This window comes from Notothenia rossii, assembly GCF_949606895.1.
Source record: "Notothenia rossii genome assembly, chromosome: 4".
Taxonomy (NCBI): Eukaryota; Metazoa; Chordata; class Actinopteri; order Perciformes; family Nototheniidae; genus Notothenia; species Notothenia rossii.
In genome coordinates this window covers 69042975-69058496 of record NC_136902.1, presented here as the reverse complement: position 1 = coordinate 69058496, position 15522 = coordinate 69042975, and the positions used below count along the sequence as shown (strand labels likewise).

The 15522-nt window shown below is 39.3% G+C and overlaps 2 protein-coding genes across 5 annotated transcripts in view; one reads left to right on the top strand and one right to left on the bottom strand.

Annotated features, from left to right (window-relative positions):
• The first annotated feature begins 1097 nt into the window (after nucleotides 1-1097).
• On the top strand, nucleotides 1098-9694 carry pgr (progesterone receptor). The gene is made up of 8 exons (XM_079675603.1): nucleotides 1098-2238; nucleotides 3113-3222; nucleotides 4007-4123; nucleotides 4284-4589; nucleotides 7071-7215; nucleotides 7322-7452; nucleotides 8067-8224; nucleotides 8321-9694. The coding sequence occupies exons 1-8, from the start codon at nucleotides 1511-1513 to the stop codon at nucleotides 8474-8476; spliced, it is 1851 nt and encodes a 616-aa protein (XP_079531729.1). The 5' UTR covers nucleotides 1098-1510; the 3' UTR covers nucleotides 8477-9694.
• arhgap42b (Rho GTPase activating protein 42b) overlaps nucleotides 9234-15522 on the bottom strand; it is a 69732-nt gene continuing 63443 nt past the window's right edge. For 2 of the 4 annotated variants that reach the window (XM_079675599.1, XM_079675601.1), the window contains 5 exons: nucleotides 14661-15062; nucleotides 13469-13625; nucleotides 11605-11667; nucleotides 11421-11500; nucleotides 9234-10634 (listed from right to left, as the gene is read on the bottom strand). In XM_079675599.1, coding sequence (XP_079531725.1) covers nucleotides 10546-10634; nucleotides 11421-11500; nucleotides 11605-11667; nucleotides 13469-13625; nucleotides 14661-15062 — 791 coding nt within the window. In that variant the 3' untranslated portion in view covers nucleotides 9234-10545. The remainder of the gene's footprint in view (nucleotides 10635-11420; nucleotides 11501-11604; nucleotides 11668-13468; nucleotides 13626-14660; nucleotides 15063-15522) is intronic. The other 2 variants (XM_079675600.1, XM_079675602.1) reach the window with 1 other exon arrangement.

Here is a 15522-nt window from a genome sequence, read left to right as displayed (position 1 = left end):
ATCAAATCCATTTACTCCAAGTGTTAAAGTTGGAATCTGTTTTAAAAAAAAGGATACAGATTAGGTTGCATAAGACTTGTTGCTGGTGGTTGTCAAGATAAGCGTAACATCTACAGATAAAAGCCTTGTCTGAAAAGTAGGCCATTACAGCATTTGAAGAACACATCATGTAGATTTGAATGTGAAACAGTTATCCAATAATCATGTGGTCCACTACATGAGAATCCCCTCTGATTATCGTCTGACATATGACGTAGGAGATTGGGGCCAAGGCCTATGTGTGCATCATTAGCACATTAATCAGCAACATCCTCACTCAGCTGATTAACTTGAATAGTGAAATGTTGTCCAAACCAAGAAATTATCTTACCAAGATAACAGAAATGTACATTTAAATTAAATCACAACTAAGAAAAATAATGTGGCCTACATGAATAATTATACAAAAACATATTAAAAGCATTGTATTAATGTTGCAACAGTTTAAATGTCAAACCGTTAATTGGAAATGGAAAAAGTAACCTGAATTGACAGTTTAACCGCTAATTTATTAATATTTTCCATTTAGATATGTTTTATATTTTGTATTATAATTATTAGTTGTAGCATAAAGCTGTTGTATTGAATTCATTACAGACTTTTTTTCTTACCCTCAATAATTTACTTTAACAGTTCACTGTCACTGAGATTGGAAGATGTACCAAAGTGGTAAATACAACTTTAAACCAAAATCTCATGTAGTGATTTTGTGTTACTATTCTCCAACCTGTTCACCTGCCAACATTACCTAACAATTAAGAGATCTACATAACCAATTAAAATGGACAACATACATCTGGGTCTTGACTTTCAAAGGATGATTATGATTTTGAGGGTTTTAACTGATTTAAAAGAGCCATTATCTCCTCTCCGGAAGGCACCCAGTCTCAATAGTTTCTTATTTGGCCAACAATATCCAAGCGTTTACCTTATCCATGAACAGTGGGGTGGAGACTGTTGGCCCTTGACATTGAAGTGATCCATTCTCATTGGCTGGCTATTTTACTTTAGGTCGACTGAAAGGGTTGTGAAACTGCATACTGTACATCTCCAACAACTCTGATGCATTGATTCTTCCTCTGGCATCCTTTGAAGGAATAACTATTTAATTGTGAGGAAGGCTATTGGAGATCTATTTAAAGGACACGTATATTCAGCTTTGAAACATGACACCTTAAACCAGAGCAAGGAATTATATTTGAAATTGACTTACATATGGGTTCAATTAATTTAAAGGTTTAAAATCTCTCTGCTGATCCCTCATCATCAAAAGGATAACAGTTGGTTTTCTTATCTGTTTCTGAAGCGTAGTTAAATTGCATGGAATAGACTCCCATGTGAGAAAAAGACGTGGCCAGAGCCTTTTTCGACGGGGAGGAGGATTACAGGAGAGTCTCTGAGCAGCTTTTCATCACACATCATCCAACCTCCGGGCATTCCAGTCTCTGCTGCGCGCTCCCAGGATCAGAAAATGGACAATAACACACACGGAAGAATAAGCAGCATCACTACGATGGCTGATTCCTTTCCATTTCCATTACTCGATGGTTCACTTGCGGGAAAACATTTTTATGACCGTAGCAGTGACTATCTGAAGTGTGACACTGTGCAGTGGGACGTTCAGAGGACACATGTGGCCACAACGGAAACTTTGCCAGGCGGAAATGTAAGCTTCTCCACATCAACAGGAGCATTTCAATTCATCAAAGATGAAAAAGAGCCTTCTGTGATTATGAACAGCCCCATTCCCAACTTCGACACATCACCGGAGATTCCTGATCTGGACACCTGCTGTGACCGCGACAGGAAGCAGCAGCTGAGGCTCAGTGACGGGGAGTCCGCGAGCTTCTCCCCGGCTGCAGCGAGGCAGAGGCTGGAAGGGTCTCCAAACTTCCTGATGGACCTGAACCAGCCAGATCAGCTTCCGGCGCTCATCCAGATGAGGGCCGACTCCAGGTGCGGTGTGTCCGGGAAGGCTGTTGAAAACTTTGATGCCATTACGCACGCAACCCAGCAGCCTCTGACCATGTACAAGAGCGAAGTTCCCCGTTGGCAGATGCAGCCGTCTCCGCCTGAGACCCAGTACTGGTGCCAGTCCGTGGGGATGAACGATGACCAGTTCACACAAAACGGCTATGAGGGGATCCAGAACCAGGCCATGATTCGAAGGAACCCATCACCATATTCCGCGTACCCCGGGTAATTATGACTACAAAACACTCAACTTGACGTAGAAAGAAAAACTAAGTACCACCTGACCGTTAAAAAAAACAAAAAAAAAACTGAGTCAACCATGAACGTTAAAAATAAGTTTGCATAATGGTTAGTTGATAGTTCAAGTGATACATTGAAATACATTCTGCTTTTTTAACTTGATAATGAAGCAATAGCGTTGACAAATTAGGCCAATATGCACATCATTTGATGATCAGACATTAAATAATCCAATTATAGGACATGATAGGGGGATGGGTTTTTCCAAAGCATAATTACATGTTTATCAGTTGGACCGGCCATTGCCGTGGCAGAGAAAGTGGAATAAAACAACTATAAAACTCTTCATTTCTAAAACTAATCTAACATCTCATGAAAAGGTTTCAATCGTTTTAAAAACAAGTAAAAATAAATGAAAATATCTAATCCTATTTGGTCGAATTTTTGTTATTTTTAATTTGAGATAGACATTTTTTTTAAACCATCTTTTTTTTTTTTACCCACCTATAGGCCTACACAATTGGTCCTTAATGGTCCATAAGTCTTATACCTTACTTTGCAAATATACAAAGAGGACTCTTTACTTAACTTAAAATACCCTCAAGGGTTAAACAAACCATCCATTAAGGCAAGTGTGAATGTCTAATTACATTTTTTTTAGTTATGGCCTTTAAATTAATTAGGGTTGGCTCAGATGATTTATCCCTTTATGTGACTTCATTACAATATACTGTACATTTTACCAAAGTGATAAAATTAGGTTGTTCTGCTCAAAAACAGAATTGTAATTTTTGCAATTTTTATATACATTTAGTTCATATGGGAGTTCATTAATGTATGCATTTCTTCCATATTTCAGAAGACCACCTCAGAGACAGTGTGTGATCTGTGCGGATGAGGCGTCTGGTTGCCACTATGGTGTCTTAACCTGCGGGAGCTGTAAAGTATTTTTTAAAAGAGCAGTTGAAGGTGAGCAGAGCATTTTTGTTAACTACTTCCGGACATTTTATGTTCAAAATCCTAATAATTTCAACCACAAATCCGTTTTCATCTCCTTTTGTTCACATATTCCATCAATCCTGTAGAGCTGGAGAGGGGAAACCTATCAGCTCTACAGCAGATTTTTCCCCCCAGCCTTTGTACTGTTAGTACCAGTGTATTTACATTGTTGATATTACATAATACATGTTGTATGATACAACTTGATTTGTATGGTTCCTGCAAATTAAAATGTGTCCGTCATGCCAACTGTTGATCAGTTGGAAGAGTTCCCCGGGGAAAAAAATCCAAGATAAAACATTTAATAGAAAACACTCAGGAAATCGAATCTGTGATGTGTGCTATCACACGTCTCCAGTAAATTATAATGATAGGGAGTTACCACATCAATTTTTACTGACCTTCTATGGCAGTTTTTTTTTAAGGTATTTAGCAACAGTATCACATTGACCAGTGTTCACAGTGTTCCTTGCTTGGACTTGTTTTTCTTGTTATCTTGCAACGCGAGATACATAATAGCCACTATGTCTCACCATGGCCGTGTCACTCTGTCCTCACAGCCTTGCCTCTATCTAATTTTCTTCTTTAGATCTCTCCACAGAACATTGATTCCGTGTGGATGGAGTAGCCATGTTAATAGTCAAGAGCCCTTCAACACATTTCCTCCCCTCCTTATGCCTCTACCCCTCGCTGCTTATTTTAAGATCAACTCCTCATAAAATGGTGTTCTTGTCTGTATCCTTTCACTCAACAGGCCATCACAGCTATCTCTGCGCTGGGCGAAACGACTGCATTGTGGACAAAATTCGGAGGAAAAATTGCCCTGCATGTCGCCTCCGGAAGTGCTATCAAGCGGGAATGATGCTAGGAGGTAACGAGTGGTTGGATTTATTTTCCCAGATATGAAACTAATTATGTAATTCAGAATTCATGGTTAGCATCAAAGAGGATGTTAAGATTGATGAATTAACTTGGCATGGAAACGCTCTCTTTGTCCCTAAATCTAACCATGCCTTGCTCTTCTGTCACAGGCAGGAAGCTGAAGCGTTTCGGGGCCTTGAAAGCCTTCAGTTTGGCCCCGTCCCTGATGTTCCAGTCACACTTTGCCATATCCAACGAAAATCACGCCTTGACCTCCATGTCGTGCATACCAGGCATCCACGAGGAGCAGCTCTCCCAACAGATCCTCAGTATCCTGGAAAACATCGAACCAGAGATCATGTACTCCGGATTCGACAGCGCCCAGACCGATGGGCCCCACATTCTGCTCAACAGCCTCAACAGACTGTGTGAGAAACAGCTGGTGTGGATCGTCAAGTGGTCCAAGTCCCTCCCAGGTAACGTCTTTCTGCAGCTCAGGGTCACCACTGTGGTCGCCATGGGGATGCACTGGCAGCACACGCCGAAGGTCTCACAGCCTTAACCACCGACAGAGTTAGAAGGCTTTGTACAGGTTTTTTTTTGTACTAAGGCTGTAAGTGGATATAAATTGTGTTAAAAAACCAAAGTGGATCCCCACTGGGTATGATTTAGAGCTGTTAGATTTTCACTTTACAATTATCTTGGTCAAAAGCAGTCACAAAAAGGATATTATTGGGATGTCTTTAGGAATAAAATACTGTAATGCTTTCTGTTCAATTCAGAAACTGTGATTTTTTTTCTTATTTCTCGCTTTTGGAAAAAACATTTACTAATTTGTGTGTGGGGAATTGGTGGAGACAAAAGGAGAGCAGCAAAACAACAACTAGTTAAGATGCGTAATACGTAAAAGATTATCATGACTGTTTTCCTGACATAATATCAATATTTGCATTGTTTTATCTAGGTTATCTTCAATGCCAGTTTATCACAATACCCCTATCAGGAGCGAACTGATGTTTTGTTATGAAATTAGATCCATTGTAGACAAATGCGAAAATAAGACTTTGACTGATAGTGATGGGATCGACATGACAATAGTGAAAACGACTATTGACTTTATAATTAAACTGCTACATTTTTAATCTTTCATTTCAGACAGGTATTTTTCCAGATAGCATGAAAATATCAAAAGTTATCCCACTTTTTAAAACAGGGGACAAAGGCCAATGTACTAACTACAGACCAGTGTCCTTGCTTTCACAATTTTACAAGGTCCTTGAAAGATTGTTTGTCCAAAAATGTGATACATTTATTGAAAAAAATGAGTTATTGAGTGAGAGTCAGTATGGATTTAGGAAAAATGGATCTACAGCTTTAGCTTTAATGAAAATAACCGAAGAAATTACAACAGCTATAGAAAGAAATAAATAAACAATAGGTGTATTTATTGACTCAAAAAATGCATTTGACACCATAGACCATAATGTATTAATTTTATTTACATAGATATGGTGTGAGAGGAGTAGTTCTAGATTGTTTAAAAAGTTATTTAGATAACAGACAACAATATGTTCAATTTTCTGGTAGTAAATCGGAGTGTATGAACATAGAATGTGGTGTCCCACAGGGCTCGGTTTTAGGGCCTAAACTTTTTATTTTGTTCATCAATGACTATGTGAAACGTCAACATTATTGCAATTTGTGTTGTTTGCAGATGACACCAATTCAGGAGATGATTTAAACATTTTAGAAAAGTGTATTGGACATGAAATAGTCAAACTTAAAAGATGGTTTGATGAAAATAAGTTAACCCTAGATTTGAATAAAACAAAGTTTATGGTTGTTGCTAATAGAAAAAAAGATGATAACATTTCACTGTCCATTGATGGAGTTTTTATTGAAAGGGTTTCTGAATTTCAATTTTTAGGTGTGACACTGGATGATAACCTGACATGGAAATCACACATAGCACATGTTAAAACGAAAGGGTCTAGGAATATTTCTGTTTTAAACAAGGCAAAGTATTTGCTAGATTACAAGGCATTGAGAATGTTGTACTGTTCACTCATTTTGAGATTTTATATTTATTGTATAGAAGTTTGGGGCAACACATATATGACCAACATAAAGCCATTGTCAATATTACAGTAAAGAGCAGTACGAATAATTCATAAAGCTGATTCAAGAGAACACACCAACAGACCAACAGTTTTTTGAAGTCAGGACTCTTTAAATTCAAAGACATAGTTGAGTTACAGACATTATTAGATTAATGCACAGGGCAAAAAGCAGAATGTTACCAGTATATTTACAACAGTTGTTTGTTTTTGGACATTTAATTGTAAGCATCCTTATGCAAGGACTACTCTAAAGCAAATGTGTATTTTGGTGGTTGGTGTAAAATTGTGGAATTCTCAACAGAAGGATCTAAAGAATTGTATTTTTCAGTTAAAGAAATTGTATAAATTAAGAAAAATGGGACTATATGAAGCAGAATGTGAATAAATCTATGTAATCTGGTCCTTGGTAAATATTGTTGATGTCTTTGATGTGATGTCTGTTCTTTATTTGCAGGTCCCATTGTTATTATTATTATTATTATTATTATTATGCGCCACTTTCCACCTTCTTCTCCAGTAGGACTCAGATGAGGGTGTTTTGCACTTTTCCTTTTTTTGGTGTTGATGTTTTTTGTTGTTGCTGTGAATATGTTTGGCTGTGAAAAATAAATATGAAGGGCAGACCATCTATTTTTTTTTTTAGAAAGGGGCAGGTAATATAAGATTTTTTTCTTCTCCCTGCTCCTTTTTGCTCAATGGTGTGTTTGTAGAGACGTGCTTTGTTGGCCATTATTGTACATTGGGTTTTGCGTACCATGAGCGGAACAAATACAAATGAAATGGTGGCATATACTGTGGGAAAATAAATTCATATTGCATTTTCTTTTTTCTTCGAAGGGTTTCGTAATCTTCACATCACCGATCAGATGACCCTCATCCAGTACTCGTGGGTGAACCTGATGGTGTTCTCTCTTGGGTGGCGCTCCTATCAGAATGTCACCAGTGAATATTTATACTTTGCACCTGATCTGGTTCTCAGTCAGTAAGTAACTATCATTAAACACATTTGTTTCCCAAACTTTAATTATTTTGGATGAAAAATAGGCTCTTGATGGTTCAGAATCGTAAATCAGTTTTTTGTCTGTCAGGGAGCAAATGATGAGATCTCCGATTAACGAGCTTTGCCTGGCGATACAGTTCATCCCTCAGGAGTTTGCAAACCTTCAAGTTAGCCGCGAGGAGTTTCTCTGCATGAAAGCCATAATATTACTCAACACAGGTAAAAGCAACAACACTTCCTGCATCAGATGACTCACTTTGTACCCTCATGTTGACCTTCTCGTTTGACTTTACACAGAATACAATGGTGTAAGAGATGTGAAGCTTCGATGATCATGAGAGTGGACCTTGAATAGATTTATATAGCAACTGCTAACAAGACCTAGTTTTTAACTGGAAAACAAAAGTCAAGGCTTGGAAAAATGCACCCCCCCCCTCTTAGTTTACTTGCCTAGTTTCCCTTACTTTCCTAGATCACGATACAGTTATTTGATCCTTTAGAGGCTTTAGAGGAATTGAGCAGAAATAACCCACTACGATAGTTTGACATGTGTTTAGAGTAAATACCAAGTACATAAAACACGTCTGTCCTAAAGCATTTATTAGTTTCTGACTGGGAAAGTGGGAAAATAGTAGAAATCCCCAAATCTACTGTATCTTACAAATATATCAAACCAAAAAACACACATTTATGCAATTATATTTGATCTTTAAACAACTAAATACATTTTGTTCGATTTCCATTCCCTTGGCCTACCCTGCAACGGACTGCTCCCCCTTAGGAAACATCTGTTTTCGAGAATTTATTTTATTTATATTCCCGTCTGTTCTCAGTGCCTCTGGAGGGACTCAAAAGCCAGGCAGTGTTTGAAGACATGAGACAGAACTACATCCGGGAGCTGACGAAGGCGATACACTTGAGGGAGAAGGGCCTGGTGGCCAGCTCCCAGAGGTTCTACCACCTCACCAAGCTGATGGACGCCATGCATGATGTAAGCCCTCTACATGTTTGAGCATTGATTCATGTCTTTATCTAACTGCTGTTCTAATGAGCACCAAGACAAACATGCATGTCTCTCCCCTGACAGATAGTGAAAAAGGTCAACCTGTTCTGTCTGAGCACCTTCATCCAAGCGGACGCCATGAAAGTGGAGTTTCCAGAGATGATGACGGAGGTGATCGCCTCCCAGCTTCCCAAGGTCCTGGCAGGCATGGTGAGGCCCCTCACCTTCCACTCCAAGTGAAGATGCCAGCAAACACGTCACAAATCTGCGGAGACATCTTGTGAGGGGGTTATTCATCCCACGAATCTTACTGAATTCTTTGTAGCCTTCATTATTCAAGAGTCAGTACTTCAGCCTTTTTACTTTATAAGGACAACAGAGTTCTTTCCACATGTTTTTAAGTACATTGAATATAATCTATTTGAAAAATATGAATTCAGAGGCATGAATGGTTTTGAGTTTGTACTGAAGCTGCAAAAGAGAAACAAAATAAAAACAACAAGTTTACAATTCAATGTTCAGGGGAGGAGACATGGAAGATAACTATCAGTAAAATATTTGATAAGAAATAATATACTTACTGTGACCTTGAGTGGGTTAAAAATAATAACTACGAGAACACTTTCGCAAAGGCTTTTTGCCCTCAGTGTGTTATTTTCATACAGTTACTTATTCTAAAAATGTCTTCATTAAAGACATTCCGACAATTGGAGAAGTGTGCCACATTTTAAATGATTGCAGTACGTTAACACATTCAATTCACAATATCACAATGAAATACTTTTCTGACTCAGCATAAACACAACTGGTCACTGTCTCCTTAGCTTTGGATAGGAATGAAAGTATTTCATACTAGGACATACTCTAGTCTAGTTGTAGCTCTTTTAATTGAAAAACATCCCCCTATAGTTGGTGCATAAAGACAAAAGTGTTAGTGTGCCTCCAACAGTCGACGGCTGCAGTGAGAAGTTAACTGTGACAAAGAAGTTGACAAAAGTTTGAATAAATCATTCTGTTTATTTAAAGACATGTTTATGCACCGTCAAGAACAGTAGATGATTGCAAGGAAACAAGCTTGCCATACAAAAAGAAGGGTGTCGCACGTTATATATTTAGGATATGAAAATAATTTCCCCTGCAATTTCAGACTGTGAGGGAGTTTTATTCCAGCATGAATGTTCAAGGCCACCTCGCATTCTTGAAGTTGAGAATGGAAAAGAACATCCTGATCTTGGCAAGCATGGGCTCTCAAAACAACCATTACGGTCACCACAAGGGTTTGACTTTGGTATCATTTTTCAGTTTGTATTAATTGTAGAAGTTATGTTGTCTATATTTTGTTTTATCTTCTTCTTTCTGACAAAGTATCACAGAAGCTTTGATAATGATGGACTTTGAAATGGTTGTGACAGTAATAGAACATTCAATATTAAATGGTATCTTATTATTATAATCTGATACATGTCTAGTTGTCATTACTAGTACACCAGCATACCAGTAAGCAGTACTACATTAAGGCATTAAAGCTAAAAGCTCCACCTTCATGACATTATAAAAAACACATTTTTACATACGGCATATATATTTGATGTGATAACTTATAGTAAGAGAAACACAAAGTACATATTTTTGGTTAGCAGTTACTAAAGAGCTCATGAGCATTAATGTACAGTACAGTACCGTGTGGCTAACAGAAAGTGCACTGCAGCAGTGAGCAGGTTCAGTGGATGAACAATGATCACAGGCAATAAACATGACAGTTAAGGTGCAACCCATAATGCTTTTTCTATTAGACTCTAATAGATTAGATTTGTATCATTACTTTCAATCACAGTTTGTTTAATTACAGCTATCAGAAAATGTTTAATAAACTACGGATTTCCATTAAAAGCTTGATTAAAAGAAAGTGTTCTGTCGATATAAATGACAAAGTAAAATATAATATATTTCTGAGAATAAAACTTGTGAAATTAGTCGTGATTGTTTTGTGATTCTGTTGGATAATACTGGGACTAAATACATCAGTGCAGTCGATGGGTAATATATTTTCATCTTACAATAATGTGAATTTCTTCTTAACTTTTGAATCTCTGTGGATTCCCCAATCATTTCACAATAAAGTTATTACAGTAAAAAGAGGTATATGTTTGAAATGTTAAAGAACTGCCTGGCTTGATATCTGCTTAGACTGCATGACATGCAAAAATGTCAGTACCAGAAATATTAGCAACATTAAAAACAAATCTGCCACTTTGTGTGTTGTGTTTTTCATGGATACCATGAAAAAGATGCCATGTTTACCAACTTTGTTAGAGGAAGACGACATAATTCTCAGGGATTAATCCTGTTCTCCCCTCGTATGTTGCTTGGAGCCAGTCTGGTTCAATAGAGGCATACACTACAGGACAAAAATCAAGAAAAGAGTTAAAGCAAAGGGAAGCGAGAAACATTCTGTATTTCGTTTCACAATTTCCTAGTCTTGTGGAAAAATGCTATTAGGCATAAAAAATAAACATTTAAACCAGAGTGAGAAGACTCAGGGTCAGACTGCTCTTTAGATTCAGTCCCTGCGGAGTATGTTAGCATACTTGATGGTAGAATCTCCTTGCTTAATCACACACATACAGTATAGCCATAAAACACAACAAGGTTAATCATTGCTCAGATGCAGCAACATTTAAAAAAAAGGATCTGCTTGAATAATCAAGCAGGGATATGCTCTACAAGAGTGTAGAGAAACCTGGCCTGTTAATGTGGTGAGCAGTAAAAGCACTCTGTCTGCTGGTAAGTGGAGGGGAGTATTTGTTGACGTTTGTGCATTTGGCTGCTGGCTCTGCGAGCAGGAACAGGCGCTGGTGCCTTCCATCGCGAGGTTACAGTGACCTGCTGCACTGGTTGTGGGCCAAGTCATCTCATCATGGAAAAGGCAAGAAGCAATAAAAAAAAAAGACATTCAGGCTGTTTATACTTCAGCGCTGCAGATAAGGATTTTACATTAGGACAAAGTGATTGTGTGCCTCCACATAACACTGGGAATTATCCAGGACTGTGCTGTGTGTTGCCAGCAGACAACAGTCTGTGTGTTTTTACATTGTCCAAGTGTCATATCAGCCTATGCAAGGACGCTGTAAGATCTTCTGTCAGCTGGAACATTTAATGTTTGCCCCTTAATGGCAGCGCTTACCGTTTGAGAAGTGCGCCCCCTGGGGGAAGCTGAGCTCGTGGCTGTGCTCTGCCTCACAGGAATACATCGCCTTGGCGTCCCTGTAAAGACGAAAAATCAAGGCAATGAAATGGCACATTTGACATGATGGGAGTGTGATTCATTTGGTAGAGCTGTTAGAGAAAATGTGATGTTTTTACTGCACCTTCCCACAGGAACAGACTGTGGGGAAGAGGCATTTTCAAACAGCAGTGCTCTGGCAGCCACCCTGAAACAAGAAGAAAAACAAGTTCAGTCCACTCCACTGTATTTTGGATAAAGTAAAAAGCTGAAATGATATTCAGAGATAAATATGACATTTGTATATGATATAATGCAGTACGTTAACACCAATATATATATAGAAATTCGGAAATGGTCTTACTATGTATTTGTAAGCAATTAAAAGAAGGGATCATTTAATATTTCTATAATATTATAATACTTTCAAAACAGCCATGGTACATAATGAGTACTTTAACTTTGGTACTTAAAGGAACATTTAGCTGGCAATACTTCTATACTTCTACTTAAGTAACATTTTGAAATCAGGACTTTCACTTTTAATGATGTATTTTCCGACCAAAGTATTTCACTTTCACTGAAGTAAAGTACTTCCACCACTGCCTGTAATCACATGATCAGAGTAATAATCCGTTTTAATAAATCATGACTATAAAATCAGCAAAGCTGCCACCACAGAGAAATTCAATCTAATACGAGTCTTTCCACTTTCCAGCGTTTCTCATTGTTTAGAACGTGGTAAAATGCTTAATGACACAATACAGAAGGTTTCCTTCCTAAGGGCAACACAGTTCTGGATTGAGTTCAACTATATAACAAGGCTGCACTTGACCCCACTCACAACAACCTGGCAGTCAAGGGGACAACGGAGCCCGGGGCCAGTTGGGAGGGTGCAACGCAAGGAAATGATTAGAGACACTGTGTGACTGGCTTTTCAGACTGCGCAAACAATCTATTTGTTCCGGGAGAACAAGTGCAGACTGCTGCTGGGTCACATCAACCCAGGAGCAGGCAGGGCGTAATTAAAGGCAGCGCTCCTACCACAGAGGAAAGACATAAATCTGCTCTCACATGCTCATCTGATCTCAGAGACCTCTCTATGCTCGATGCTCATAAACACACGGAGGAGTAGGAGGCTGATGACTCACAGGGGTGACATGGAGAGGGGGAGGAAGATGGAGATAAATGTTGCTGAACTATTGTCCTCATGTCTTATTGACTAGCAGCTACTTTTTGGGGGCACATGAAACTGCACACGTACAAACAGACCTTACAATATATCCATTAAATCAGAGGTCGGCAACTAAGGACTATTTTTTGTTATTTTAATAATCAATTAATCATTTTGTCCACTACTGCCCAGGAAGTGGGGAAAGACTAAAAAATACATTCGACTAGAGTCAGGAGAACTGCTTTAAATCCCTTGTTTTCTCCGACCAACAGTCAAACACTTAGTTTATTAGATTTAGAATGATATGAATCAAAGAAAAAGCAGCATTTCATCACATTGAGAGCTTGGGAACATAACGTGTTGGCCTTTTTGCTTTATGGATAAGCTGCAGCAAATAGTAGTCATTTCTTGGCAAAAATTACCAAAAATGTTGTTTCACATCTGGAGATATCCTGCTTTTTTTGTATATCATATTAAACTGAATATCTTTATCTTTTGGACTGACAAAACAAGATATTTAAAGACACCCCCTTGGACTTTAAGATAGTGGAGATTTATATTGTTCACTATTTTGTGACTTTTTATAATCTAAACGATTTATATAGGAAGTAAACAAGGAACATAATCGTTAGTTGCAACCTAAATAGCAACTGTTAACCAATTATCAGAATACCTTTCCGTATTGTGCCAATAGGCAAATCGTTTTTTTCAACTAGCTGCAGCACTGGTTTTAGATACGATTTTTACCAACGGCATTACACTGGAGTGGATATCATAATTCGTAAGGAATAGTAGGTTAAATAAGCACAATGATAAGCTCTCTGAAATCCATTACACTGAGCCAGGTCTCTGGTAGCCGTTGCCGACTGAGGTGTCCAGCCTGCAGCGCATCACTAGTTTTGGGGGGAGGTCCGGGTGCTCGGTGGGCTTTGAAGTGTCGTTGGGCTCCAGTGTGGACAGACTTTGGACGGATCCAGAGCAGCTCCTGTGGCCTTGAGGGAGACAAACAACAAATATCAAGTACATGACACAAAGACATTAACGTTTAATAATTAAACAGCTCACATACTGCAAAGAGCAACTGAAATGAGTGATTCAAATACAATTGTCCCACTGCTGTTTAAATAATGCTTAATTCAAGAAGGGGTGTTGTCAGTGTTTGAAAGTACTAAGTCCTAGAGGAATAATTAATGACGATATAAGTATCTGCTGTATGGATTAGAGTCTTGGAAAGGACAGTTTTGAGGAGGTTGTTTTCCACTTCATCACTGCAAGGGAAACAAAATCTATAAACTACTGTCAGGCAAGCTTAAAGGTCCCCATTATACTGTTTTTCATCCATTTATTATAGGTCTCAGATATATACAGAACATGTCAATGAAGTGTTTGGCTCGAAATGCCGAACAGATCACCCATTGCAGCATCCCATAACCCCCTTTTTTCAGCCCTGTTTCAAAAGTGCTGATTCTCTGTCTGTTACTTTAGATGAAAATAAGCGGCCACTGCCCACGCTCCTCTGAGAGAGATTTGGTTAAAAAGAACACAATGGTGCTCTAGGAGGAGATTCAGGTGATAAGGTGGTCGGGTGTTAGCTTGGTTGGTTATTGGCTAATGGTTACACAAGTCAACAAATTGTTGTGACCAGGGCCGTCCATGGCCAACTTGAGGCCCCACGCAAAGTTATATGATGAGGCCCTCTGTTTCGCGAGCGTTGACATAAGCGCATAGGTGTGGCTCAGTTGAGGCTTCCTCCGCAAGGTGAGGCCCCACGCAATCTGCGTGATCGGGCTGTAGGGAGGGACAGCCCAGGTTGTGACATCATAAAGTGGCCAAAATCTGATCAGCTCATTTTCAGACAGGTTTTTATATTAATGTATCAGGACAAAAAGAGAGGGGGTATTTTTTTCCTGAAACTTTCAGAATCTCTTTACACAGAGGGGACACAAGTTTATGTATAAAATACATGAAAAAGTGGATTTTGCATAATAGGTGACCTTTAAACTGTGATCACTTGATGGCCGACTTACCTTCAGCGATATGCAGTGATTTCAGAGAGGGGCCGGCAGAGCGGTTCAGCAGGGCTGGCTTGAGGTCAATGCGGCAGTGCGGGGCTTTTTTGGGAGCAGGGGACAGCCGGGGTGCGATGCTGATGGAGGACAGGCTGAGAGCGTCCTCTGACTCTCCGTCTGTCCGCCCCCCCTCCTCCCTGGAACTGGACTCGGGGCTGCTGACCCACATGGCGCTCCTGGGGCCGTTAGAGAGCAGCGATGGCGTTCTGCGCAGGTCCAGCAGAGACTTGTCTTTGGCCTGAGCCGAGGAAGCGGTCTTGGAGGAGCTGTTCTGCTCCGAGGAGTGAGAGGACAAAGACTCCATGCTGCCCATGGGGGTGCTGCTTGGACTGCTGCTGAAAGTGTCACCTATGCAGGGGCCAGAGAAGAGGCCCACACAGCCATCATTAAAACCTACTAAGCCAGGAATTCATTGTGGATATGTTATGGCTGATAAGAAAATAGATGATATACTATATCTTTAAAGTATTTTACAAAGAAAGACTGTTATAGGTCTCAGATATATATCTATATATATAGATATATATATCATGTTTGGCTTGAAATACCAAACAGATCGTGCATTGCAGCATCCCATAAACCCCTCTGTTTCAGCCCTGTTTCAAAGGTGCTGATTCTCTGTCTGTTACTTTAGATGAAAATAAGGAGCCACTCCCCACGCTCCTCTGAGAGATATTTGGTTGAAAAGAACACAATGGTGCTCTCAAAGGAGATTCAGGTGATAAGGTGTGGGGGGGGGGGGGTGCTAATGGTTACAGAAGCCAAAACATCGTTATGACATCATAAGGTGGCCAAAATCTGATCAGCTCATTTTCAGACA

Coding starts and splice junctions, on each gene's coding strand:
- pgr (XM_079675603.1), top strand. CDS start 1,511: ATGGACAATAACACACACGGAAGAATAAGCAGCATCACTACGATGGCT. Junction 4,124..4,283: donor AGCGGGAATGATGCTAGGAG/GTAACGAGTGGT, acceptor CTTCTGTCACAG/GCAGGAAGCTGAAGCGTTTC. Junction 8,225..8,320: donor TGATGGACGCCATGCATGAT/GTAAGCCCTCTA, acceptor CTCCCCTGACAG/ATAGTGAAAAAGGTCAACCT.